General features: G+C 48.1%; 1 protein-coding gene across 1 annotated transcript in view; it reads left to right on the top strand.

Annotated features, from left to right (window-relative positions):
* NOL10 (nucleolar protein 10) overlaps window positions 1-20,475 on the top strand; it is a 64,867-nt gene that overhangs the window by 26,640 nt on the left and 17,752 nt on the right. The window contains exons 13-16 of the mRNA XM_037048713.1: window positions 2,172-2,224; window positions 18,121-18,247; window positions 19,794-19,873; window positions 20,083-20,181. Of these exons, the coding sequence (XP_036904608.1) occupies window positions 2,172-2,224; window positions 18,121-18,247; window positions 19,794-19,873; window positions 20,083-20,181 (359 nt within the window). The remainder of the gene's footprint in view (window positions 1-2,171; window positions 2,225-18,120; window positions 18,248-19,793; window positions 19,874-20,082; window positions 20,182-20,475) is intronic.

Genomic DNA, 20,475 nt, shown 5'->3' with positions numbered 1-20,475 from the left:
GCCCAGTCAGAATTCTTATGCATGCTTGGACTGGAGCCTTTCCTGGGGGTGGCTGGGGAGATGGGGCTGTTTCTCTGGGGAGTGTTCAGTGTCGAATGTTCGGTGTTCAGCATTGAGCTGGTGAATCCAGGTGTGGGCATGTCTGCGGCACGAGCCTTCTCGTTGGCTCTTCAGCCATGGTCTGGGTCTGGGTCTGGGTCTGGGAGGCCCCCAGTATTGCTGCCGGGAGATGCAGGCAGCGCCTCCGAGGAGGTTGGGTCCTCCCACGGTGACCGCAGGGAACGTCGGTATCCAAGGCCAGGTGAGTGCCCAGATGAAACGTTTGTAGGAGTGAGGATCTGTGAAAAGGACTCTGAGTTTTGCTTTGCTTTTAGACACACATCCTCTTCTCGACCTCACTGTGTGCTTTCGGATGCTTTCGTGGTTCGTCTCTGCTTTGGTGAGCGTTGGTCTCGGCTCAGGGCCAGCTGCCGCTTAGGAGGCGTGTTCGAGATGTGAGTCCGCTGAGGCTGCCTGCTGTCTGATTATTGGTTGTTGACCTTATCCAAATGTTTCATTTCTGTAACAGCACAAATATACTTTTACAAGCTTTCTTTTTAAAGATTTTATATATTAACTTTTAGGTAGAGAGGAAGAGAAATACCAATGTGCAAGAGATACATGAATTGGTTGCCTCTCTCTCACCCCCAACTGGGGACCTGGCCTACAACCCAGGCCTGTGCTCTGACTGGGAATCAAACCAGTGACCTTTCAGTTCACAGGCGGACACTCAGTCCACTGAGCAACACCAGCCAGAGCACAAGCTTTGTATTAACAAAGAGCAGGAAAAAATACTTTTTAAATAAACTCAAATCGTTGTCCTTAACATTTGGTGTATCTGTGATTGTGTGGCCCGACAGTCTTGACATCGTCTTGCTGTGGTTCCTCTGCCGCACTGCACGAATAGGTTTTCTGAATGAGTGTAATTTGGTTGGTTTGTCAAAGTGTGCAAAAACCAGAGCTCTTGAGTCTGCATTTCAGCTCCAGAATTCTGTGGCTTGAGACAGGACATCAGTTAAGAGCTTTGTTTTTTGACCTGTGAGAGTGGGGTGCTGGTGGGTCTCACTGAGTTGATATACAGGGCCCGGCAGGGGGAACGGCACTGAGTGCGGTGTGTGGGGCGCGTGAGTGTCTTGCATGAGGTGAGCCTCCATTCGAACAGTTCACCTAAAATGTCACATGGTGTCCTTGAGTGTGACATTGTTATGTTACAGAATGACATACTCGTGATTTTGCAATAAGAGATTTTTATGTATTAAAAAGGGGCCTTATTTGTGCCAGACCCTGTGTGTGAAAGCTCTCAGTAATCACAAAGGACCCTGTGGTGGCCGACTGCGGAGTTACTGAAGGGCAGGACTGTGGAAGCGGCTATGAGGGTGGGAGCTGCTTCAGGGGACTTGGAGGGGGGCCAGAGGGGGGCCGGAGGGGCCTGTGCGGACGCAGCACGGAACCAAGACCAGACCCTCAGCGCCATGGCTCCGTGCCAGAGAGGGAGGGCACGGAGGTTGCTGCCGCTCCTGGGGTGCCAGGGAGACGCCCGCTGCGGGCCGGAACGCTGCCCCGACTTCTCTGCCTTTTGGGAGGCTGACCTGAGAAGACTGAACTACTAGCGGCCTGTGGGCTCTGCTGCTCCCATCTCTTCAGAGCTCACTGTCCCGGGGTGGCCGGGTCGGGCCAGGCTTGACGGGCCCTCCCGCATGGTGTTCTGTTTTCAGCAGCTGTGAACTTGAAGTCAGGCGTGCGGGACTACTTTGCTGTGACATATCATGGGAAATACTTTGCCTCGGTTCTCTGATTCCTGATTGACAGGAAGGAGCCTTTCTTCTTTCTAGCTTTTATTTGCGCTAAATAGCACATGGAAACTTCGTTTTCTCTGTGTGTCTCTGTGTGTCACTGTCCCTGTGACACGTAATGGCCAACGTGTGCTGACCTGAGCCCCTGATGGTGGGAGGGGCCCTCTCTGAGGCTCAAGGAGCCGCCCTGGAGGGCCTGGGTGGTGGCCCACGGCCTGACCCCTGGGCGCCTGGCACTGTGCACTGTGTTCCGAGCACCTCGGACAGTCCACAGTATCAGACAAATAGATAAGGGTGCTTGTCCCCACGTGTTTACCTTCTCATTGTGTTTATTTTTAGGAATGCTCTTCACCGCCAATGAAACCCCCAAGATGGGCATCTATTACATCCCGGTAAGTTATATAAATGCATGGTAACATAAAAACAGGGCAAGCAAAGATGCTTTATTTTTAAACGGGGCATATGGAGAGATTTTGGGTCTGCGTGTGGCCGTGTGAGCCACACACAGCGGGTGTACTTTTGTAGGTCCTCCTTGGGTCCCGGAGCCAGTGACAGTGTCTGACTGTTCTTTATGGGCGACAGCTCAATGTCACGTGGACACAGGCGCCAGAAATCGGTCTGTGCTCTCCAGTTTGCGTCTGGTTTTGTGTCTGGGCATTTCGTAATCTTATACTCTCGGCTATTGGTGACCAAGAGGCCACATTCTGAAATGAGGGTCTAGGGCTTGTCCAGTCTTCTCACTGGTTTGTTTCTTCTCCAAGTGAGCCACGTGTGAAAGGGACTCTTAGGTTGACCTGAGCAGTGAGGACGTGCAGTTTGCAATCCTGTCCTTTTTGAGTTTTGGTTTTTAAGAATGTTTCTCTTACCTGTGCCGGAAGCCTCCCTCCTTTACCTTCCAGTTTCTACCAGGTAAGAGAACTGGGGAGCGCGCTCTCCTAAACAGGCCTCGCAGAGCCCACATGTGGCCGGCCGTAGGTGCTCGTCGGCAGGCTCCTTCCTCCCTGAGGTTGAGGGAGAGGGAGCTCTCCAGACCGCTGCTGGCCTTGTTAGGAAGACTCTTCGCGCGTGGGACGGGCCTTTCATGCTGGCTTGGCCGTGTGTGCCTTTCCGAAGCAAAGCTGTCTGCTGGCGTCGACTTTCTGTGGTTTCAGGAAACCCATTTGTTGTTGGAAGCGCTTTGAGACGTTTCCTTTGGCTGCTAGTAGAATGAAAGCCATTCAAACAACAGCTTTTCCATTTTCCTAAGTTACTTGTTCCTTTTCCCCCGGACTCTCACAGTTTTTCATATTCCTGTCTGTTTGTCCGTCTTCCCTTGTCTTCATCTGTTCAGTACTCATTGATGGCGGCCACTGTGTGTCAGGCATGGTGCTGCTTGCTGGCACTGGGACTTGGACCGAGCATTGCCCCTTCCTCAGTGTCAGTCCCGGGTGATGAGCGCTGGACTGGCGTGTGGAGGAGGTGGGCCTGGGGCCTGGTGGGAAGTGAGGGGAAGCTCAGAGAAACCTCCAAGGGGAGTTGACTGCTGCAGAGAGACCTGCGGGCGGTGGCGTATGCTGGGTGCAGGGAGTGGGTGCGGAGTGGGAAGAGGATCTTGGGAGTGGCATGTGCAGAGATCGGGGGGCATGCCGTCCATATGTCTGTGAGGAGGGGTGGGAGCGAGGTCGAGGCTGAAGAGGCCGGGCAGCCAGCCCGTGGAGCCCTGGGAAGCCAGGTGTGGCGGTGCAAAGCAGGCAGTCCTGGGAATGGTGTAAGTGGGGAGTGCCGGGGTCACGTGTGCGTTCTGGAAGGGTTGTTTCGGCTGTGCCTCTAGGAGGATGGATTAGCATCTCAGCGGGAAGCCACTAGAATAGGTTGGAGCAGTCCTTTGGGAAGATGATGGATTTTGTGAGCCCTGGGCCGGGCCTCCCGGTGTAGTGGCTGGAACTTGGGGGTTCTAGATGGTCTGAGCAAAGTCCTACGGGCAGGCAGTAGTTTCAGGGGTTCGTAATCCTGGAATTGCCTGGCAGTGCGTGTCAAGTCCTCGACAGGCACTCGTGTAGACTACAAGAAATGCCTTCCATCATCTGGCATGGCCGACATCTGAAATGCTCATTTAAGGAGAGAGCTGTTCAGTGGAGCGACAGAGGTGGTTCTGTTAGACACTTCTGTTTCTGGTGCCAGCTGCAGCGCTCCTCGTGGTTTAGGGGGTGGAGCAGACGCAGAGGAAGCGCCGCCCTGGGAACTCGAAGCCTCCAGAGGACGTCCGAGAGGGAGCGCCCTCGGAACAGGAAGCAGCTGCGATACCTTCTTCACGTGAAAGGGTTTTTCAGCCGTAACACGAACTGTGGAAGCTTTCGGAACAGAGCATTAGCACTGGAAGGGAGATTTGAGGTTGTCTAGTCCAACCCCTTAGGTTGTAGCTCAGGAACCAGTTATTTGTTCAAGGTCAAATGACAGGTTGGTCACAGACCTGGATCTAGAGGGCATTTCTTCATTCTGCATTGCGTAGTGGAAAGAGCTTAGATTTTGGCAGTGGTCTGGCCTGAGTGTGAATACCAGCTTTGGCAACATAAACTCTTTGACCTTGAACGAGTTACTTACCCTATCTGAACTTTAGTTTCTTGAACTACAAAAGAGGGATTTTGTTGTATGTGAGGCAGCAGGTGTACTTTTTCAGTCATTTTTTGTGGGCCTGGCCGGTGACAGAGGTCGGCTGGTTGTTGCTGTCAGACGTTTTGCCGGGAGCAAATGTCAGGGGTCTCGTGGCGAAGAGTGTCCGGGACCGGGACACTGTGGGCACAGGCTGCTGTGTGGCTTTTAGAGAGAACATGCTATGGAGTAGGGTAATGGTGTTCCGAGAAGGTTCTGGCAAAGGTCAGAAACGTGAGCAAGGAAAACGACTTCAGAAATACTTTGTGGAGTTGGTCAGTCTGTAGAGATGTGTAAAAACCAGTGAGAACCGTCGCGTGCCTCTGGTTTTGCTGTCAGTTATTGACACAGAAAGCAGCGGTGCAGTCCAGTTGCTAAAATAAGAAATCTAAAAATGAAGTTAATTCCCCCTGTTTTCTATCAGCACACTCTTGCTAGAAAATGGCGAATAAAGTAGAAGAAAACTAAATACCTTCCCACCACCCAAAGCCAAACACATCAGTTTTTTGCTATTTTTCTATCGTTTAAATCAGAAACAACATTTATATGGTTTCATATCTTGCTTCCCCCCCTTAATATTCCCCATGTTATTATAATTCTTAGAGATCATTAAAAAGTGAGTTTTGCATATGAATATAAAAGTAATACATGGTTTTAAAGAAATGTTTAAATACCAGAAAAAGATGAAAAACCAACTATATTTTTCCAGTTTGCATTTGGGGATATTGTAGTGACTTTCAAGTCCCTCGAGTGCTAGGTGGGGGGAGCAGTTTCAGTCAGGCCACTCGGTGGGCACACGGCCCGGGCTGAGCTTGAGCCAGAGCCCCCCCCAGCTGAGAGAGTTGAGCCCCTCCCCCCATTCCTAAAGCGTCGGCCGCATGTGACCAGGTGCCTTCTCCACTTTGCGTGTAGGAAGGGTCAGCTTTGTGTCCTTCCCGGGGCAACTGGGACGAAGTCAGTGATACTTTTTTGTGTTACGGGGCCAAGAGGAGGAGAGCCCTTTGGAGAAAGGCTGCTGGAGCCCGTCGTTTTCTCCGAAAGATGTTTGGCCCAGCACCTCTCACTGGGTGGGATTTCAGTGACGTAAGATGCGGGGCTTTTGTTGTGTTTGTTTGGGGTATGACAAGGCCACTAGGTGCACGTCACTCCCTGTCTCTGGTTCTCTTCCAACTCCTGAGGAAGATAGACACTGGAGACTTACTAAAGGCCACCCCGGAGGGTTGAAATCTCGCCTCCTTGACTTTATAACCTGATCTTTAGATAAGGGCTCAAAGCAACGAAATTGAACTTCAGAAATAGTAAATGCAGTGGCTGGAGTAGGAGAAGGGGAACAGTGCTAAAAACACCGCAAGTTCAGAATGGGCCTCCGTCCTGCTGAGCAGCAGCATCTGTTAAAGAAGAGAAAGAACAGAGATCTGGGAGTTTACTCAGCCAAGGAACAAATAGAAAGCAGAATGTTGGCCTTGATTCCACACATGAGCGGGGACGGACACAGCGTGGTGAGAGGCCACCTTGCGTAGCAAAGGGTCCTTGGGGAACGTGTCCCAGGCTGAGTGTCGGAGAACAGCAGCGAGCCCAGGAGTCCCAATCGCCCTCCCCTCCCCGAGAAGGTGTGTTCTTAGGGTGCAGGGAAGGGGCCTGCTGTGGGGCGGGGAGCCGTGGACTGGAGAAGAGGACCGTCATGGTGGAGGCCACAGGAAGAGGCAGCAGAAAGGTGGGGGGCAGGGGCTGACCTTGGTGATCTTCTAAGAAAGAAAACAGACGCACTTGAATGAAAAACAATTCATTTTAAATTGAGTTCAACTTTGTGTTCAGAGGTGCATAGTTTTTAGATGTCTCGATTCACAATAATGCAAATGGGAGACACGTGCTTAATTTCGTTCTCAAAGAAAACATCTTAAAGATCAAGCCAAGCCTAAAAAAGATCTGGGAGGATGAGACATCCTAGGAAGGGTAGAAGACCCAATTTTAGGGAGGAAAAGATGCAAGTCACTTACAGGCAGAACTGGCAGGTAGTGGAAGAGTTAGGTTCCGATCTTGGTGTATTTCCATCACCTTTTTCTGATGGTGATGGTGACGCAAAGCGGGTACTGCAAGGGGTGGAGCGCTCCTTTTCACTGAGTTTCTTTTCCGACTCACAGCACATCGGTTGGGGCTTGATTTTACCTTATGCTGGAATTGCTTTGTAAGGTTTGGTGTTTGTTCCACCTGTAAGTTTTCAGTTACACGTAACTATCAGTGGGAAGTAAGGACAAAAGTCAGGTGGCTAAGAAAGTGCTCTGTTCTCACACAAACAGGGTGTTTGTGTCTTTATCAAGAGGAAATGTGGGCTTCCTATTTTCATCCAAACACTTTCAGGCACTAACACAGTATCTGTGACATTTTTCTCAGCAAAGGAAATCCTCTCCACTTCCCATGACAATTTATTGAGTTACAAGAATAGCAGACACACAGAAAGCGTTAACGTGTGACACTCAGGAAGTCATTTTCTGAGCATCCTGTCACATCTTCAGATGTTAATTTAGTTCTGCCTGGGTAAAAATACATAGAAGATGTCTGGTGCACATGTGACCTGCATTTTATCACGTTAGGGTACAGATGGTACTGGTGGGGTTTGACAGTGACATGTCTGACACGCCTACCTGAGAGTGAACGGCAGCTTTCTGTTCGGAGGCCGGTTACTTAGTGGGGCTCAGGGGCAGACCAGAGGCCTTGTCTACCAGCCCGGCTGGGGCCTCGCCATGGTTGTGCACCCCACCGGTCTCTTCCCGGTTCTCGGTCGGGAAGTGCATCTGGGGGGGTTCCGGGGCTGTCTTGGTGGGGCCCCGCAGCTGGTGGTGGCAGGAAAGGACACTCGCAGCCGGGGTGGGTCTTCCTCCCGCGTGTGCCTGGCTGCTTGACTCCTGTGGCAGTTTCACTGATAAATGTGCCCCTTCTCTGCTCTGGTTTTTTTTGTTATGTTTTGTTTTTTTCCTTAAAATAGAAAGTGGGTTATACAAATAAGTAAGAAATTTGGGCCACATGCTTTTTTTTTTTTAAGTTTTTTTTTAAAGATTTTATTTATTTATCTTTAGAGGGGAAAGGAAGGAAAGAAATATCAATGTATGGTTGCTTCTTGTGAGTCCCCCGCTGGGAACTGGCCTGCAACCCAGGCATGTGCCCTGACTGGGAATTGAACCGCGATCATGTGGTTCGCAGGCCAACGCTCAATCCACTGAGCTACACCAGCCAGGGCCGGGCTGCATGCTTTTAAAAAGCCCAACTTATACAGCAAATATTAGAACTCACACTGTCTTCACCTTGTTCGGCGTTCTTGGATCCCAGGAAGCTTGTCTAGCTTCTGGTGCCTGTGCGCTGAGATGACAGTTCCCAGAGCAGGACCTCTGTGTCACACTGCCTGTGCATCCCTGGGGCCGGGGACAGCACCTGCTGCTTCGTGGGCCCTCGCTGCAGGCCTGTTGATTCAAAGGAGTGAATATTGTTCTACTTCATTTTTAAAATTTATGGAAATTTTTCAAATACACCTAAGAGTAGAGAGAAATACAATGAGCCCCCTTCTGCCACCCCTTCATTTCGGTGTTGTGTCATCAGCTTCCCCATGCTTTTCTGAGGGCTGGGGAGCGGGAGGCTTGTATTACTAGCCCTTTAAATTCCTCTGGAAAGTAGTTGTTGAACGTGGTTAAATGGGAATAAGTACTTGATCTTCACATTGGCACCAATCTTTAATTAAGCTACGTATTTGCCTTCTTGAGGAAGGGAGCATCATTCTGGGTTGGAAAAACAGATGGTGTGTGAGTGAGGGTAGTGAGGCGCTTGGGAAGATGGGTTAGGTCTGCCGTCTGGATTTTTTGTGTATCTGCACGTGGTTGCATCACACGTTCATTCACTTGACTACATTGAGAGCAGTTTTAGGTGCAGAGCAATATTGAGTGAAACATATAGCGTTCCTGAATATCCCTTACACACACTTCTGTGTGCGCACACACAACACACGCCCTCCTGTGCTGTCAGTGTCTCGAACTTCTCTCCGGGAACCTACACTGACACATGGTTACTACCCAAGGTCATCAGGGCTCACTCTCCCCTCCGTGCGTTGTGAGGGTTTGGACAGATGTGTCATGGTGAACACCCACCACTGTGTACTGCATGGAAGAGCTTCACCACCCTGAATGTCCCCCGTGTGCTGCCTCTTCGTCCCGCCCTCCCTCTCCCCCAGACCCCCCGTGACAGCTCACCTTCACTGTGTCTGTAGATTCACCTTTTCCAGAATGTCACACGTTCGGAATCATACACTTGGTAGCATACCTTTCCAGTTTCCTTCATGTCTTTCTGTGGCTTGATAGCTCATTTCTTCTCACTGCGTAATACTGTTCCGCTGTCTGGAAGAAGCCCAGCTCGTTTATTCATTCACCAGTTGAAGGGCAGCTTGTTGCTGGGAGTGAGAGCATGTCTAGTTTGGTGAGCAGTGCCACCCTGTCTTCCAGAGTGGCTCCCAGCAGCGAAGGAGGGCTCTGTCGCTCCATGCCCTAGCCAGCGTCTGGGGGTGGCAGGTGCGGGGTTTCAGGCATCCGGATAGGTGTGGCCTTGTGCAGTATTTTACTGTGTAGGTAGGTCATAATTTATTCACCTAGCGTCCTCTTCGTGAATATTTATCGCCCATTCCTTTAAATTCTGTAAACCAGCGCCGTTCGGTGGAACTTTCTGTGCTGATGAAAGGTCCTAGGTCTGCTGTGTCCAGTGTGGTGGCTGCTGGCATGTGTGGCTGCCAAGCACTCGCAATGTCCCTAAGGAACTGGCTCTTACATCTCATTTTATCTTGACTTAATTTTGAACAGCTGCACGCATCTGCTGTACGAGGCCGCACAGCTCTCAACTATGCCAGAGCCAGGCCAGGTCACCGAGCTGCTTTCAGTGTTTAGTGCTCGAGTCCCTTAAAGAAAGAACTGTGATGTGCTTCTTGAGTCTAATTCCGAGAGTTTCTCTTTCAGACGCGTCAGTCCACCTCCCCTACTCACCTGAATGACGTCTTTGCACCTTACCGCGCGTCTGGAGGGAGCCCTTGGGTACATTGCTGGTTCAGCTAAAGCAAGTGGCCTTTGCTGTCCCCGAGCTACCCAGCCTCCCTTTCACTCTGAACTTAAAGATCACGTGACATTTGTGGTTTATCTCTCGTAAAGCTCTTTTTGAAAACGTTTAGATTTTATACGAAATTTTGAGGATCTACCCTAAGATTTCTCTAAGAACAGCTTAATACTGGCCCTGGCCGATTGGTTAGAGTGCCGTCCAGGAGGGCAAGGTTGCAGGTTTGGACCACAGCAACCAGTGGTTGCGGGAGCAAATAAGTGGAGCCATAGACTGACATTTCTCTCTCCCTTCCCCTCTCCGTCCAAAACCAGTAAGTTAAAAAAGAGTAGATCAATACTGCGTACTCAGTACTTCCTTCTCACAACCCTATATACACACGTGTTCTACCTGTTAATAGGACACGGTATTGTCATGTGTGAGAATTCTTTTTATCTTCCCATGGGGAAATACATGCATTTAAAACTCTGCAATAAACATTCTACCTAAGTTTATAGAAAGGTACTTAAGGAATTAATAGTTGGCCATGTTTTATTCACTGTGAATCAGAATTTGGTTCTTTAGCCTCTTCTTTTGCTCTGCACGTGGAATGTTCTCCTCGGCTTTCTTTGGAGACCACGGCAGGTCTAATCTGGCTTGGATTTAGCGTGTGTTCTTCAGGATTTCCTAGTTCCGTGCGCGGTACCCTGCGGATAAACAGTGGCCGCTGAATGTTTTTGACTCTCCTAGAATAGCACTGTTCGGGTGTATGGCCTTGAGGGGAAAGTATACGTAAATTTAAGAGCAGTTCATTTTTCCTTTGTTTCCGCCAAGTTTCCGTCACTAGGTATTTTTAAATATTAGGGTACTTCTGTTTTTACATAGACTTCAGAATTAAGAATTGGGAAGGCATAAGGATATTTTGAGAAATTATTAACAAATTCCTTTGCCTGCAAGGAAGTAGGCCGGAACCAGGAAACCACTGATGTGGTAACCAGGATAACACACCAAACCATCTGTGTAACTCTTGGCAGGAATAGAATGACCAGACAAGGTCTTGGAGAGTGCTTGTTACCAGGTGTATAGTCAAAAAGACAGGCACATTCTCATGTGATGAACTTGGCCTAGTGCCTTCCGCACCCTGGAGGAGCTGCGTGTGCGGGCACAGCCGGCCAGGTGGAGCCCCGTTAGCATCGTTGGGAGACTGGGAAGGCACAGTGCTGACGGCAGAGGAGGTTAGCACTGCCTGGAGTTGCTGTCACTGCAAACCGCGTGTGAACTCCAGGAAACTGCCTGGGATTTCAGGTGTAAAACGACGATAAATATCCAGCGGTGGTTTGTGGCGGCGGTGCGAGGCCAGGCTCTTCAGGAAAGAATTCATGGGAGACCTTAGAAGAGACATGTGTTTCCTATTTAGCAGTGGACATGTAGAAAATCGGGGCCACCTTAAGATACTGTTTCTTGAGAATGGAAGGAAGAAGATGGAAGCTGAGGATCTTTTCTTGCTTTTTAAGGCATTGTTTGCAGTTTTCATGAAAAGCGGACAGAAATGGAACCTTAGCGAAAAGGCATCCAGTCTTGCACCATTAACTACAGTGTTAGCTGTGGGGTTTTTATAGATGTTTTGTTTTATTTTATTTATTTCTTTATTTTAGAGGGGAAGGGGGAGAAAGAGAGAAAGAGACATCGATTGTTGTTCCACTTACTGATTCATTCATTGGTTGCTTCTCGTATGTGCCCTGACCAGGGATCAAACCTGCAACCTTGGTGTGTTGGGATGACACTGACCACTTTGAGCTGCCTGGGCAGGGCCTTGTAGATGTTTTTTAGAATTATGTTCCTTTCTGTGTCTAGTTTGTTGAATGTTTTTGTCCAGAGTTGGGGTTGGATTTTTATCAAATGTGTTTTCTGTCTCGAGAGTTTGTGGATTTTGTCCTTTATTAATATGAGGTACTATATTGATTTTCATATTTGAACCAGCCGTGTGAAGGCCTTGACCACTGGGTTTTCTTCTGTTCTTTTTGTCCTTGTCATATTCATTACCGCCATTTTAACTAGGTGTGGGACAGAAAGAAAAAACTTGTAGTCACCGTGGTTCCTGACACGTTTTGTTTTTGTATTTAAATGTGTGCTTGGGGTGTGCTGTGCCCCCTAACCTGGAGCGCGATCACTAAAAGGTAAAACTGACAGTTCTTCTGACCAGGCACCTTCTGTGTAATGAATGAGTGAACTGCACGTTAATGTTACATGGCATTAAGTTCTAGCCGTGTGTTTCACTGAGTATAAAATCGTAACCTCTTAGAGGTTTTCAAGATGGCCTGTCTCCTCCAACGCATTCTTGATCTCCTGCCTCAGAAGATGAAGGGCTCCCCGGAGCCATTAAAATTTTTCTCTTCTCTGGCATTAATCACAGTGTATTGTACGTGATTGTTTTCTAAACTTGTTTTACTTATGTTTGACGATTAGCACTTAAACTTTTGAATGAATGAATGGAGTTAAGAAAACTAAGAATCATCTGGTCCTTTCCCCCAAATACTGCTGTATGTGAAACAACTCTTCTCCTGCCTGGTTTCCGGCATGTGCTGCGCCCGGACATCGTGAGTAGGGAGCTCAGTAAACAAGCAGTGAGTGAAACCTGCCTCCGGACCTTGACTGGCCCTGCTGTGGTTGTCGGAACTTCTGAGCCCTCTGCCCCACAGGCTGCACGCTCTGACCATGTCGTCACTCTCTGGTGTCACTCACGGAGAGGCACTCCCTTGCCCCGTGTGCTGCCTGCATTTTGAAAGGTTTTAAAGAGTATTTTAGAAGCCGCATGTACTTGGTGTGTCACATGCTTCCATGTGTGCTGATGTAATGACACATCCACTCAAGTTTTTCCATGTATGAGCCCGTTTTGGTTCAAAGTTGTTGTTTTTTAAGATTTTTTTTGTTCATCTTTAGAGAAAGGGGAAGTCAGGGAGAAACAGAGGGAGGTACGTGCCCCCACCAGGAACCAAACCAGTGACCTGTCCCTTTGTAGGGTGACGCCCACCTGGCTGAGACACGCTGGTCAGGGCATTGGTTCAGCGTTTCTGCCTGCTGATAAAGTTCTACTGGAATAATTAAAAATTTCCTTAGTTGCTAAGGTTTTCTAAATTTTTTAAATCATTAAAAATATGAGATAATTTTTGGACTTCCGCCAAGATGGAGGCATAGGTGGAAACACTGTGCCTTCTCCCACAACCAAGTTTGAATACAACAAAGGTTTAGTAAACAGAGACACAGCCAAAGAACAGAAAATTGAACTATACGGAAGTCCAACAACAACGAACCTTTCAACTGGGACGGTAAGAGGGGCGGAGCCAGCAGCAGAGCAGGGTCGGGCAGAAAAGATCCCCCAACCCAGGCTCACAGGCAGTCCAGACCCAGTCAGGGTGCGAGGCAGACTGACCGTGGTCGCACATTCGCGCACAGTGAGACGGACCGCGCAGGCCCCAGCGGGCAAACCCAGTGGTGGAGGGCTGACCGTGGTGGCACATTTGCATTCGCCTGCGGTGGGACAAAACGCACGGGCCCCAGTGACTGTTGCAGCAGCAGCAGCAGGAGGCGGCAGACGGGACCGCCATTGCTCCTCTCTGACCCCGCCCCCGTCTACAGCGTCACAACCCAGTGACTGAGTTGCCCTGCTCTGGTGAACACCTAGGGCTCCGATCCTGATACGTAACAGGCACGAACAGTTCAAAAGATGGCTCAAGAAGAACTCAAAGCCCCAGAGCCAATAACTCTAAGCGACCAAGAGATTGCCAGCCTCTCAGAAGCACAGTTCAAGACACTGTTTATCAGGATGCTCACAGAACTGGTTGATTATAGTCACAAATTAGAGGAACATATGAAGGCTAAACTAATTGAAATGAAGAGAGATACACAGGAAACCAATAGTGATGGAAAGGAAACTGGGACTCAAATGGAATGGACCAGAAGGAAAAACGAAACATCCAACCAGAAAGGAATGAAGAAATGAGAATTCAAAAAAATGAGGAGAGGCTTAGGAACCTCCAGGACATCTTTAAACGTTCCAACATCCGGATTATAGGGGTACCAGAAGGGGGAAAGAAACAGCCACGAGTGGAAAATGTATTTGAACAAATAATAAAGGAGAACTTCCCCAGTCTGGCAAAGGAAATAGACTTCCAGGAAATCCAGGAAGCTCAGAGAGTCCCAAAGAAGCTGGACCCAAGAAGGAACACACCAAGGCACATCATAATTACATTAGCCAAGACTAAAATGAAGGAGAGAATCCTAGAAGCAGCAAGAGATAAGGGGACAGTCACCTACAAAGGAATACCCATCAGACTGTCAGCTGATTTCTCAAAAGAGACCTTACAGGCAAGAAGGGGCTGGAAAGAAGTATTCCAAGTCATGAAATCCAAAAACCTACAGCCAAGATTGCTTTATCCAGCAAAGCTTTCATTTAGAATGGAAGGACAGATAAAGTGCTTCTCGGATAAGGTCAAGTTCAAGGAGTTCATCATCACCAAGCCCTTATTATATGAAATGCTAAAGGGACTTATATAAGAAAGAGATGATGAAAAATATCAACAGTGAAAGGACAGCAAACACACAGATATTAACAACCACACCTAAAACAAAAGCAAACCAAGAGGACAGCTAGATCAGGAGTGGAACCATAGAAATGAAGAACGCATGGAGGGTTAGAAACAGGGGAGTGGGAGGAGGAGAAGGGGGGAGAAGGCACAGAAAATAGCATAGATGGTAGGTAGAAAATAGATAGGGGGGGAGGGCGAGAATAGTAGGGGAAATATAGAATCTAAAGAACTTGAGACACATGGTTATAAACTAAGAAGGGGAGAATGGTGGGGGAGGGGGTGTGCGGGTGGAGGGGAATGAAGGGGGGAAATAGAACAACTGTAATGGTATAATCAATAAAATATATATTTAAAAAAACAAATGTGAGATAATATTTAATTGCTGTTCTGTTATCAGTTATTTTCTTTCATGTTAATAGGAAAACAAAATCATTTTGTCATACTAGCATTGTAAGTAACTAGAAAATGGTGGCATTTATACTAAACTGGTATTGTGTGGATCTTTGTCTCCAGTATGTCGATAATTCTTTGTTGTGCTTCGTTAATCACCCTTGATCTGCTAACACTATCTAGTAATCCTGAGGCTTTACTTCTCCCTGACACGGTTTGGGGTGCGGCAGGATGGTTTTCAAAGTACGCTAGAGAAAGGGGGTGCCCTTCTCCGTCACCTCCCTGTGGACTTTAATGTTTGTCCTCTTGGCTCCCCACCCGTAGTTGTCTTTGTCCATGACCAGAACATAGGAGAATTCTGAGTTTTAAAATTAAATGTAGAGTTAACATTTTAGAGAGACACACTGTAATCGCAGCAGCAAATGGTCTTGGGCACGTGGCTTATACTCTGTGTGCTTTAAAATCGGTGCTCCCACCTTAACGGGTTAGAGCAAGTGGACGTTTGGCCCTGTTTGAGTGGAGGCTGTTCCACAGCCTGTTGATGGGGATTCTTTCCTATTTTGGAGGCCCATGCACGTCCGGTTGGGGCGGGCGACGGGATTGGCATTGCGGTTGCTGAGGGACCCGGTGTCCCTTTATAGCAGCTTGATGGGTCAGTTTCCAGTTCTCTGCTTTTATGACTTGTGACTGTAGGACATTTTTATAAACAAAAAGTAGAAGGTCATTAACAGATAACAGAAGTTGAAAATAGAACAACCCTCATCAATTTCCTGAAACAGAACTCTTTAGGTGAATAAAAATGTAGGTAAGCATGCAATAATCGGCTTTGACTGAATTATGCAAGGTAGCAATATGGTGACCACAGAAAGCCTGGAGACTGTGACGTAGCGGTGGGACCGCACTCCAGTGGTCAAGAAATGCTTTCTTGAAGTTGGAAAGCCTGAAATTTAGGAGGCAAGTTCCTGTGTTTTTAAGGATTAGTTGAAGGTTTATAAATTTTATAAATGAAGACAGCAAGGGATTTTTACATGTTAATTGACATTGTGGTCCTGGGCCCGGCAGGCCACGGTGCGTGTGGGTGAGCCCTCCTCACTGGTCCAGTGGCCACGATTTTGGCACCTTGCTAGCAGACCTCTGAGAAAAGCCCTCCCGTGGCTAAAACCCAAGGTCAGTGCCACTCACATCAGTGGATTCAGCTTTATTACGGTTTTTCTGATGTTTTTTTCTCTGAAAAGGAACTCAGGAAGCATGGTTAATAAAGTCAGCCCGTTAGATTTCATTTTGTTTTTGTTGGAAATATTTCCTCCTATAAAGTTTAATGACCGTGGGTTTGATTGCAGAGATCACGTACCATACATAACCAGACCTGTCCCCGAGAGACCGTTTAAAACAGTTCCATTAGAATCCAGATAACGAATCAAAAACCGTGCTGTGGAATATAGTGAAAAAGGACTATTATGGTGTTTTGATATTTTTCCCCTTCATCCCCCAAGAATAGCCAGCGAACACAGTGTGATCTTTGTGTTGTCGTGGTGTGTTGACGGCAGATCGGAGGCTGAACGGCGGAGCTCCTGTGGCGGAGCTCCTGTGGCCGGGAGCCCATTAGTAACCGGTGTCCACCGCCCAGGGGGCCAAAGGGGTCGGATCTCACCAAAAAGGGTTCTCCTGCCCAGGGGTTTTATAGTGAGGTATTTGAGTGTTTTCATCTGAATGAGGACAGTTAGACAGTTTTTAAATCATCAAACAGGACCTTTGGAGTCTCAGTACCTTACACACATGAAATCCATGGTGCATTCACATGTGTTTTGCGCATGAGTGGATTTACTGGTGAAATATTTATCGAACGCTTCCTGCTCGGCAGGTGGTGTTCTAGGCGCTGGAAACTCACCTTGTAGAACAGGTGGGGCTGCTCTTCTCCCAGAGGGACAGGAACTTGGGTCTTGTGTTCCGGAGCAGTGGCAGTGGTGTGCTTCTGTCCTGAGAGGGCAGATGGCTCTCTTTGGTCACACGCCACATGCCGTAGTTTTGCAGGGGACGATGAACGACTGTGGTGGGGGGGGCGGTGCAGACACCCTCAACGTGGCCCTCAGAAGGTGCCCAGGGTTTCCCCAGGTGCCTCCTGTGCTTGTTCCCCCTGGGCCCTGTTTCCTCCCACCCTCGCCTGCTCCCCCGTGGACCCGGTGCCCTCTCCGTGTGTCTCTGCACAAGGCTGAGTGTGTCTGCCTGTGTGCACTGGTGGTGCTCGCGGCTGTGTGCTCCCATGAGACTTTAAACTCCTTCCGGGAGCTCACATTCAGTAACTAGGTTTAGCACGGTGCTCTGTGTGTGGTGCTGTTCGGCGCTGACTTCAACTCCTGCCCTTAAAAAGTGTTCCACGCAGAGGTTTTAAAGATGCTTGCCGTTTCTTGAAGGTTTGTCTTCTACAGTTAGAGTTGAATCCCTTTGTATATGTAATTTTCTGCCTTCAAAAATTTTTTGGTCCAGGTTCTACTAATACGAAACTTGTTGGTAGGACTCTTTCTGTGCTATTAAGAGTTGCTTCTCGTGCTCACGAACCCAGCAGTCTTCAGTGGTTAGAGGTGGGGTCATTCTCTCTAATCAGGCAAAATAATATAGTGATATTAGTATGGCTGTTTCTAACATTGTTTGTTTGTTTGTTTGTTTATTGAAGAGGGCATTAGGGGCCATTTTTCTTGGCTGTAACTCTCCTCCTCCCACCTACCTTTTCCTAAAAAGTTTGTACTAGATTGAATCATTTCCACTGCGATTGCTGTTGTTTTCCCGTGTAATTGGTTACTCCCAAAGTTCCTAGGCAGGTAGTCGGTGGAAGCTCCGTGTGGTCAGAGGCCAGTGTTCTCTTTTCTGAATCCACACTCCCCAACCCCCACCAAGGATTTCAGTGGCATCGCTTCCCGCTGGACCAAAAGTTTCCGCAGTGGGCAAGCATCTGCATCAGAGCCAGAAAGTAAAAAGCAGCCTGTACCTCGTGGCTCACGCGCCGAAGTGCCCAGATTTGGCTTGTTGGTTGTAGGGTCTGTTCAGCCCTTTGCTCCTGAGCCTTTCATTGGGACCAATTCACAGATCCTGGCATCCTGTTCTAGGTTAAGTTTACAGAATTATGTGTACAGAATTTTAATTTTTAATGAATTAAATGAAGTGGACCATGCAAGAGTAAGTGTAGTTATGAAGTAAACTGGTTGAAAACCCCTAAAAAAACTACGTCTCATTTTAGACTTTTGTTCTTCATGAGTGGCAAGTATAAAAACTGTACACCATATATGTGCTTAGAGACTTTAATATTGTTTTGAATGAAAGAGGCCAGAGATGAATGGGTGGACATTGTCATTATAAGTACGCGAATTGTTTGTGCTCTCAGTTCTGACGTAAGCGTGTTCATGGATGTCTTTGCTTCCTGCCCTGAGTCTTCCTCTCACCGGCCTCAGTAGCTCCTACATTATTCTCTTCCACTACCCGCCTGTCAACCCTACGTGTTGCAGTGACTTCCGATACTGCTGCCAGAATCAGGATTTAAAAATCACATGTAAGGAAATCTGGCTGTGAGTAACAGACTCGCAGCTGAGCTGTGAGGACGTGCATTTGCTAACCTTCGCCGACACCGGCAGGTGCTGGGCCCCGCTCCCAGGTGGTGCTCCTTCTTGGACAACCTGACGGAGGAGTTGGAAGAGAATCCGGAGAGCACGGTATACGATGACTACAAGTTCGTCACCAAGAAAGACCTGGAAAACCTAGGTAAAAAGTCATTTGGTAAAGCGATGATAAGAGTGTTGTATCTCTCCCTGTTTGGTGGTGGTGGCGGACGCTTTACAAGTGGTGGAGTCACTTTGGTCTGATTTTCCAAGTCTCTGCCCAGCAGATGTTACACATGGCTCACATTGTCAGATTTACAGTGCGCTCAGAGGGAGGCTCAGGGGAGTTCAGCCGCTGAAGCTTTTTTGCATCGTGACTGAGTGAGGAGCGGCGCTCCCTCTGTGTGGAAAAAGGGTCTGTCGAGAAAGCAGCGATGTACTTTTTCAGGTGCCAGTTGAATATAATCAGTTGTAAAGCACCTTAAAGACTGCAGGTGACTGATTTCTGGCTTCCTGTCGGTTTGCTTTTTAAAAGATCCAGTCCAAGACTTGGAACCCGCAGACTGACTCCTCCGATGTGCAGACCCCACTGGGTGCTCTAGGTTCAAAGACTGCAGACCGAGAAACACCTCTTGATAATAGGCGGTACTGGAGCAGGGCTTGCATGTGCGGGCGGGATGCGCTCCCTCACCCCTCCCAGCTCCAAGGAGCGGACACTGTTGTGGTGCCACTTCGTCAGTAAGCAGGCTGAGAGTGGAGTGAGTTGCCGAAGGCTTCAGTGCCTGTACAAGTGAGGGCTGGAATTTGGCCGGGAGACCTCGCTCCTGGCCTCGGGCTCTCCAGCCTGTCAGAAGAGCGACTTCATCCCAGCACGGGTCTGCAGGGCAAAGCGAGCAGGTGCTGCTAATCCCACTCCAGAGGCGGGAAGAGGTGACGCAGCAAATCACGGAGAACGGGATGCCCAGGGAGGGGCCTTTCCCACAAGTCTACGCACCTTAGTTGTCCGTGAACAAGTAGGTGTGCAGCAGCAGCTGAGTGGTGAAAGAAAATAGGGTTGTGTAATAAATAGGTGTATTTGGTTCAGATGTATTTAGATAAAATGTAATTCGGCTCACTTTTAAAACTGAAAATAGGTACAATATTCAACAAAATATGTTATACTAGGAGTTTTTTCATGTACACTATTAGTATTTTATAATACTAAGTGAGCCATTGGCTATCATTTTTCAACAGATTTCACCATCACATATAAACCTTTAAAATAATTTATATTAAAAGTAGAAGTAAGGCTTCGTAATTAACTTCTCTTATTTCTTAAGATTATTACTATTAAATACTTACAGGTTCTGACTTTCCCCACCTATGGCCTTTAGCAGTTCCATAACTTGGTGTTTCCCAAAACGTGTTTCATGGGCTAGTGTGACTGCAGGAAGCACTTGGGGAGAGAGCGCGCAGTGGCCAGTGTCGCGGGCATTGGAGACGGATGGACACGGGTCCACATCCCACCTCTACTCTGGCTTGGCCGGTGTACTTGACCTCAGCGTGCCTTGGTTTCGTCCCCTCCAGAACGGCAGTAGCAGCAGCACCCGCCCTCGGGGTGCTCGGCGGCCGACGCACATCGTGTCTGAAAAGTACTCAGTGTGGTGCCTGGACGTAGTCAGTGAATGTTGGTTATTACTTAAGAGATTTCTTTCTGATTCACTTCCCAGGGCTCACGCATCTCATCAGCTCGCCCTTTCTCCGGGCATATATGCATGGGTTTTTCATGGACATAAGACTCTATCACAAGGTAACACAAAAGCACAGTCACTTTGGGTGGTTGGTGAGCATCCGTAGCCATGTCTTCTTTACTTACTTGCATTTTCACAAAACATACTTGATTGTAAGAAATCTGTCTGCTCTTTGACATAATAGTGACAGTGTATATGAAATTGCTGCTAACTACAGTTCTTTACAGTTTTTTTTATTTTTTCATTTTAATTTTTTTACTTTGAAAAGGTGAAACTGATGGTAAACCCATTTGCTTATGAAGAATATAGGAAAGATAAGATCCGACAGAAGATAGAGGAAACTCGGGCACAGAGAGTCCAGCTAAAGGTGAATATTGTACTCACCACTGAATTTACTAGAGGAAAGAACTTAATTTTCATTTTGTTGTTATTCCAGAGGAACCTGCCATCCATTTCTGAGTTTTTCCATCGTTTACTGGTACTTTAGGTATATTTTATTTGTCGTGCGGATGGATGCTGTGCAGTTTTATTGTGACAGACTCCATTGCAGTAGTATTATGGAAAATCAGTGGTATTGTGGGAAATCATGTTAGAGGGACTGACGTCATCTCTGCTGCGCCCATCCAGTGGCATCTTCCGATAGACATTCGGATCTGGGGGG

This window comes from Sturnira hondurensis, unplaced genomic scaffold, assembly GCF_014824575.4.
Source record: "Sturnira hondurensis isolate 20B ecotype Veracruz unplaced genomic scaffold, ASM1482457v3 Scaffold0006413, whole genome shotgun sequence".
Taxonomy (NCBI): domain Eukaryota; kingdom Metazoa; phylum Chordata; class Mammalia; order Chiroptera; family Phyllostomidae; genus Sturnira; species Sturnira hondurensis.
Note: the sequence above shows the minus strand (reverse complement) of the source record. Positions and strands in the feature narration are given on the sequence as shown.